The sequence below is a fragment of the Antrostomus carolinensis genome, unplaced genomic scaffold, assembly GCF_000700745.2.
Source record: "Antrostomus carolinensis isolate BGI_N321 unplaced genomic scaffold, ASM70074v2 scaffold13529, whole genome shotgun sequence".
Lineage (NCBI taxonomy): Eukaryota > Metazoa > Chordata > Aves > Caprimulgiformes > Caprimulgidae > Antrostomus > Antrostomus carolinensis.
The window spans coordinates 40,225-47,559 of NW_010340753.1; the positions used below are offsets into that span (position 1 = coordinate 40,225).

The following is a 7,335-nucleotide window of genomic DNA, read 5'->3' on the forward strand; positions in this document are numbered from 1 at the left end:
TGAATTTGTTTTTACAGATAACCTGTGGGTAGTATGTGTGAAAATATAGTATTTAAAAGGATTTATTCATTACTTTAATTAAATCAATAATATGAGTCTTGGGGACTGTTGATCTTTTCAGAGGTCTTCTGCTACATTCTTTTTGTTTACCTCTTCTTAATTGCACACTAGTGATCAATAAAAACAAGAGTTACAAATGAACTGGAGCTTCTCTCTTAACTTTCCCACTTCTTGTGAAACTCTGAGAGGGAGCTCAAGACATTTAAAACATGCATAATTGGAACTGTGTGACAAATGAAGCAAATGACATCCATAAAACCTAATTGCAATTGTTGTATTTTTTAAGGAAAGAGCTGCAGAACTGAACTGAGGTTTCAATACCCTTGTGTACAAAGTGAATTTAACTCAAGGATTTTTCTTTTTCTAGAATTCTTGATAATTAGTTTCATAAATTATATTCATTAAGTAGCTTATTATCACTGCACAATAGGTAATTGCCACATGTAGAAATAGTGTAGCTGAATGTGAGTGCCATGCATGCAGGTGGCATTTACAGCAACAGAAGACAAGATGGTTCAGTAGAATACTCCCACGATTTACAGGTAAGGAGCAGTAGCCTGTTAGATTTTATCACCTTGGAATATGCAGCACAGAGCTGAGTAGGATGTAGCTGAGAGTGATGCGATCCTCTGCAAAATCTTTCTGACACCAGAAAGATATTAATTCACATTGGTTTAGTGTATGGGAATTGGAGAACAATTAAAGGGCAACTGTAGCATTCAGTATGATCACGTTAGAGGTAAAAATCTAGCTCAGTTATGAGCTACTGTCCCAAAACATGGGAAAGGTTGAGATATAGCAGCTCTGTGGTAGAAGAGGTGGAAATAAGTCAATATTGCTGCCCACATAGGTGGGGTTTTAATCTCAGCTGTGCCTAGAATGTCCAAATTGTTTTCTAAATAAAAGCAGAGTCATCTCATTGTATGATATAAACAAGGAAAATATTCTGGATGGGGAGACTGTTGGGCAGCTCCTGGTGCTACAAATTCTTTGGAGTTGATGATTAACAGGGGACCGTGGGTGTCTCCTCACCCTATCCAGCCATGGAGGGGATTGGCCACCATGTGGGGAAACTGGAGATGTTTGTGCAGGGGAGCACACGCAGCCACGGGCTCTCGTGGGGTTGGAAGAATTGATGTGGTGGTTTTAGGGGAAACAGGATTGCAGAAAGTTTGAGGCAAGGAAGTGACAGCAACTTGGTGAGGTTTTGTGTTTGTTTATATGTTAAAGGCGTTGGGAGGTGCCTTTATAAATAGTAAAATCTCAATAATTAGAAGGACATTTAAAGCATTCTGGCCTTGATTTAGTAAAAGTTTCTAAACACACATTTGAAGGTGTGTCTTTGAAAATTTTACTGAGTTACATTTTCTGATGAACACTTCCTGGTGTTCCACTAATTAGGTAAACTGTTCAGATCTGATTTCAGGTTTTGTCTGCTCTCATGTGAACACCTTTCATTAAAAAGATTCAGCTTCTCAAATCAACTGATACAAAGAAAAGACACAAGAAAAAGGTGTTTTTACCATTGAGGTCACCAAAACCGTTTTCATAGGCATCCCAGGTTTGGTTGAAATCTAGTGATCCATCCACTCTGTTCTGGATGACAGTCCAGGAACTGCCTACAAATGTGAAATGAAAACAAGTCATAAGTCTGGCTTAAGGGTTTAAAGCACTAGAGAGAAGATGGAAAGTAACTGAGACCACCAGCCACGGATGTACAGACTGCACTGCTGGGACTGCCCTTCCACAAACTTGCTCTCTACCAAAGTGAAGAAGAAAATGGGTTTGCATTGATGGTGGCTCCATGTGGATCCCACTTACTCTCCATTTTGCAGTAGACCTGAGGGCACATGTACCCAGTCATACAGCCTCTTGGCTGGACAGAGAGCAGATGCTCGACTCTTCTTGGCCTTGACCTTACTAACTGTCCATGAGTGTGCTCTTGGGTGCTCCAGTTTTGAGGTAGAATGAGTTAGCCTAAATCTTCATGAAAGAAATTCAAGTGAGTGCAGCTGAACAGAACGCAGGGGACGTTCCAGCGTCCTCTGCCACGCTTGTGGTGACTCAGCTCACTGGATTTATTTTGTTAAGCTGACTTAACTGGGTTTCGTTTCTTTATGAGGGCTCAGAAACACAAACAGAGAAAATGATCAAAAAGAGATAGGAAGTGTTACAGACGTTTGATCAGATTGTCACACTCCCTCTACTGATAGTGCTTGACTTCTGGGAATGCAACTCCACAGAAGGCATGAAGTGTTGGAGGCTCTGTTGTCCACACTAGGACTGCAGTGAGGTCTTTCTCCTGACCAGGTCATGACACCCTCATTTTACTAGTTTCAACACATGTAAGCAAAGGAGCTTTTTGCACAGGGCAACCCCATGCTGCTCTGTTTATTCATCCAAACAAATCACACAGCCCCACCACATTTCCATCGGCACGTGCCCAGGCTCTCCAGGTAGCTGTGGTAAAGGAACCATGTGGGGAAGCTGGGCAGGACACACACAGAACAGCACTGCAGGGTGCTGTATTATGGGGTGAAAAAAACCAGGGAACAGGGAACTGGCCAAAGAATGTGTGATCTCTGGGCAGTGGCAAAATGAACAGACAAATGGGTTTCTTACAAAGATAGAGCTTGGGTAGGTGCTGTGCGTTCTGGTCCATGACAATTCTGGACCCATATGATAAATAGATACTGACTCACCCAAACTTGATACAAGAATCCTGTCTCCAGGACTCACCTCTTTGGGTTGGTTTGGTATATCTAAGTCTCAAGCAATAACCTTTGTTAATGAAACAAAATTTTACTAAGGTATTTACTGTTTACTTTTATTTGGAAAAGCTACTCATGGTATTTAAAATGCATTTAATGCATTTAATTAAAATTTATTTAAATGGCATTTAAAATTGCCATTTCATTATCTGTAGCTAAAGGGGCTTGGTTTTTAAAATATACTTATGTCACATAGTTGAAAGTCCTTTCCTTGGTATAAACAAGAGGTGAGTAAAGAATGAAAGCAGTGTTAAGGAGACTTTAGGGTATGGGAAGCACAGAGCACAGGCAGGCCAGTAAGAGTAGTCAAGAGGACACATAAATTTTGGTAACTTTTTGTGTACTTTGGGATGAGACACAGTTTTTTGGCTTATGGGAAACTACTTATGTGAAAATCAGACTGTTGCTCGCGCAGCTGTCTTACCAAATTTCATTTCACAGTAGACATCGAAAGCTTCTGAGCTGTTGGGCTTAATAGTGTAAACACCACTGGACCGCGTGCCGCGGTTATAGAGAGCAGTGCAGTCAGGAGCAGGACCTGGGAGAGCAAACAGCAGACAGTCACAAATCCTGGTTTGGATGCACTAAGGTTTAATGGAGCTTTGTAACTTGAATTTCTATCATGGGATAGAACCAAAACAAAAACTAGAACAATCTTTTGGGTAATTTTATTTTATGATAAATGTACTGAAATGGACAAACTGGTTTGGGCTTAGTAGTACAGCTGCCAAGTTGTATGTAGGTTGGACTGCCAATATTTTTTAAGTTAGTCAAGGTTTCAATTTAGATAATTTTGGAACGTTTGTAAAGCCTAAGACTAGACTCTGGTAAATGGACTTTCCTATCCTTTATAAAGCTCCTAATAAATACCATTCCCACTGCTGCAGTTTGAAAATGCCTTTCAACTTTAAAGAAAGCTCTTCCAAATCTTACGATTAGCCAGTATGAAGTAAATTAATTCTCTGTTCATACTGCCCAAGACAGGCATCAGCAATGCCAGAAGTGTCAGTAAAAGGGTGGTCACAACACGTGTTTACGAGCGGCGAGTAGAGGCTGAAGGTTGAGGACAAGATTACTGCGTTACTGGATGTTGTTTCTGTGTGTCACCCCAGAAACAAGTACATGTATGGGGGGGCTAAGCAGAGGATGACATTTTCCAAAGCAGGAAATCCAAATCTTTCCCCCAGCGCTCTTTATAACGGAACGGTCTTTTGCTTTTAGTCTTTGACTATTAAAAACCAACACAAAACTTGCACAGAGAATCCTGTGCATGCAGTGTATTGCATAGTCACGTCTAAGAGATAAGGTCTCACCATCAGATGGGTATGTTACAGCTGTGGTGTTGTGCACAGGAAAGGAGATGGCCTCTGGTTCTGTTTGGTCCCCCATGAAGGAGTTCTCTGCCAGTTCCTGGAGCTCTATGTGGTTTAGCTGAAAGAACCGTAATTACAGACTGTTAATTTCCCCAGGCTCTGAAATGATGAGGTTCATGTATCAAGCCATGTCATGCAGAGAATAATTTTTCTTTTGAATGTAATCCTCTAGAATACCCAATTTACAACATAAAAATAACTTTAGAAGTGCACCGGTGGATTTCAGTTGCAGGAAAGTCAGCTGTGCCACTGCTCAAACAAAGTAGGATTCATGAGGCGAGCAAATGACCCGTTCTCAGGAGGTGCACTTTAATGGGCAAACAGATTTAACTTACTTCCTCAGGTGACATCACTTGGACAAATAATACCAACATCTAAAGAGCACAGAACCCACAGTTCCTTAGGCTGAAATGCATTTTCTTTTTATAGCCTCCTCTTAGGAATAAATTAAATATGAGCGTGTCAGTTATACCCAGCGTTACGGTGACACATATTGAACTGCAGAACATGGTTCCCTGTTGGAGTGGATATTGGAAAAGAAGAAAGAGGTAGAAAGTAATGATACTTAGAAGACCAATGGAAAAACACTAATACGATAGATAATAAGAAAAGAAAAAAAAGATTAGCAGTCAGAAAATAAAAATAGAGCAGCCTGGTGTTGATAGACAATAGTTCAAAGCTGTGTTCTTGGTCATTGTATGCCCTGGCCATAGCTCCCTGCCTGGCAGCACAGCAGGCTCACACCCAAAAAAGAACCTGTTTGTGGTCCAAATTGTTTGTACCCTCCTCTACACCTCTGTGAACAAGAGGGATGGCTGACCCGGATTAATGGTTGGGCCATTGACTCCTTCGGTGTTATGAGAGGTGACAAATTCTGAAAAGAGAAGTAGAGCTGGTTTCTGTACCTTATCCTCCAGCTCCATGATTTGGTTGTGCTGTCTGTCGAGTTGCACATGCTGGTCCTCTACGATTTTAAGAAGTTGCTTGATGTGGTTGTCCTGCTGCTCCACGAAAGCCTGAGGACAGGAAGGGAAGGAAGAGGGTTGTGGTTAGAATCAGCAGAAGACCTTCATGGTGGCACTGCCTCAATAACTCTTGTCATGAGGCCAGTTTTGAGGGGCACAAACCATTTAACATTGCCTTTCCCTTTCCAAAGGGTTACCTGCTTTCCCTCTGAAGGGAGAATTTCTTTGCCTCCAAAGTGAACACTTTTTTTTTTTTTTGAGACAAACTACTGGCAGCTTTGTAGACCTTTTTTTTTTTTTTAATTGCTATTTTCCTTCCATTTTCATGTCCAGAACAATTATGTTCTGTGAAATTGTCTCTTGATTCAAACTACATGTATGCCACTGATCGAAAAAGCGAACAATTCTCAGCATTTAGGATATTAATTTGGGATTTGGAAGATCTGGATTTATCTTTCTGCTTTGACATAAACATCTAGTATTTTCTCACACAGTTTTCTAATAAAATACAGTTAATACTTCCTTTTCCGTAAGAAGCCTTATACCCATCTAAATACTTGCATGTATTGACATTAAGTCTACTAACGCTTGCGAGGTTCTTTGGTCCTGGAGGTACTATAGATGTTCTTCTTTAAAGGTTTAAACTTTCTGTGTTTATACTGAGCAGGCAGTTCCTAGTGTATTAATTTGTAATGACATGATGACATACGAAACCGTGGGCTTGGTAATCACATCATTTTCCTGATTGCAGAAAAATTTTATCATTATTAGTACAGAATTTCTTAAAACTGATGTACAAAAAAAATACTGAAAAAGACACAGAGCCTTATAATTTCACAATTTTCTCACTGGTTTCACTGGGGAATTTTACTGCAAAATAAACAATACGTCAGATTAAGATACTGATTCTTTTAAGATTATAGCAGTAATTTCTTTCTCAAAATACACAGTAGAATTATAGTGAGGAGGAAGGCAAAATGTGAGCTTCTGTTGCATAACTGACAATAATAGCACGACAATTTCCTTTGGCTTTGTGTGCCAGGGGCTTTCACAAGTCTACTTACTTTGAGTGAAGAAATTTCTTTTGTCTCTTGCATTGAAGGCTGGATAATGGCCAGTTTAGTGACTTTGTCTTCCAGTCCCCATACTTTCTCTTGCAGCTGGATTTTGTTTTGTATGAGGTCTTCAATCTTGGAATTCATCTCCTGGGAGAGATTCTTTATCTCTTCATTGTTGATTTGCAGTCTAGCTGTAGTTTGTCTGAGCTGTTCTTCTTCTTCTTTGATTTCACTAGTTTGCAGTGAGAGCTCGTAAAAGGACCTATCAAAAATGTAAAGTTTTTGAAAGATGTCATTCATCTGCCCCTTCGTCTTATGGACAAAGTCTTTAAGACCGTGCCCAAGCTGGAGGAGTCCATTGGCTAAGATTCGTACATCATCTAACATGGCGAATCTTGATTTCGTCTCGGGAGATGCAGCAGAATCAAAGGAGGAAAAATCCTTCTCAGCTCTAGCTGGAAAAGGAAGTGGGGCAATGAATAGAAAGACTAGAATGATTTTCATGTTTTCTGCTCCTGATGAAACTCTTTGGTTGTTCAGGATGCAGAGACTTTTCCTACTAACAGGTTTTTGCTGTGTGACTGTTCTGGGTTAAAGAATTTGATCTATTTATACCCCTCTTCATTTTAGAAGAGCCAGACCAGCGAGTTGATCATTAAACTCTGTGTATTTGAACGAATGTAACCCCTTTTGAATGTAGGTTGATACCTGGGAAGATAAAACTGAGAGACAGGCACGTTGCTGATTAAACTGATTCTGAACTTTTCCATCTGCCAGACCTTCTGTTATAAAATGTTATTGATGTCATAGTGCTTTTCACACGATGCTTTTTAATAGATTAATTTTGGGTCATAATCTTGATAAGGGCCTAAATTGCTTCTAGTTTGTGTTGTAGGATTCCTTTTATTGCCTCAGGAGTATAAAAGGGTTTACCATACTTAGGAGCACTGGACGCTGTATTTCAGGTTGTGCAGCTCCTTGATAAGCTGTGGAAGGGCAAAATACTCCCAGATGATTCACACAACTTGATTCTCATCTCGTACCATTTTCTGATGTAACTCATTGTGCTGCAGTGGATTTACTTGTCATCTAGTGCAGATTAAGTGAG

At 40.2% G+C, this 7,335-nt stretch overlaps 1 protein-coding gene across 1 annotated transcript in view; it reads right to left on the reverse strand.

The window, feature by feature from the left end:
- Nucleotides 1–6,852, reverse strand: part of ANGPTL3 (angiopoietin like 3) — an 8,978-nt gene extending 2,126 nt beyond the window's left edge. The window contains exons 1-5 of the mRNA XM_010176270.2: nucleotides 6,234–6,852; nucleotides 5,110–5,220; nucleotides 4,145–4,262; nucleotides 3,256–3,369; nucleotides 1,584–1,679 (exon numbers count right to left, since the gene is read on the reverse strand). Of these exons, the coding sequence (XP_010174572.1) occupies nucleotides 1,584–1,679; nucleotides 3,256–3,369; nucleotides 4,145–4,262; nucleotides 5,110–5,220; nucleotides 6,234–6,731 (937 nt within the window). The 5' untranslated portion in view covers nucleotides 6,732–6,852. The remainder of the gene's footprint in view (nucleotides 1–1,583; nucleotides 1,680–3,255; nucleotides 3,370–4,144; nucleotides 4,263–5,109; nucleotides 5,221–6,233) is intronic.
- Nucleotides 6,853–7,335: the final 483 nt, after the last annotated feature.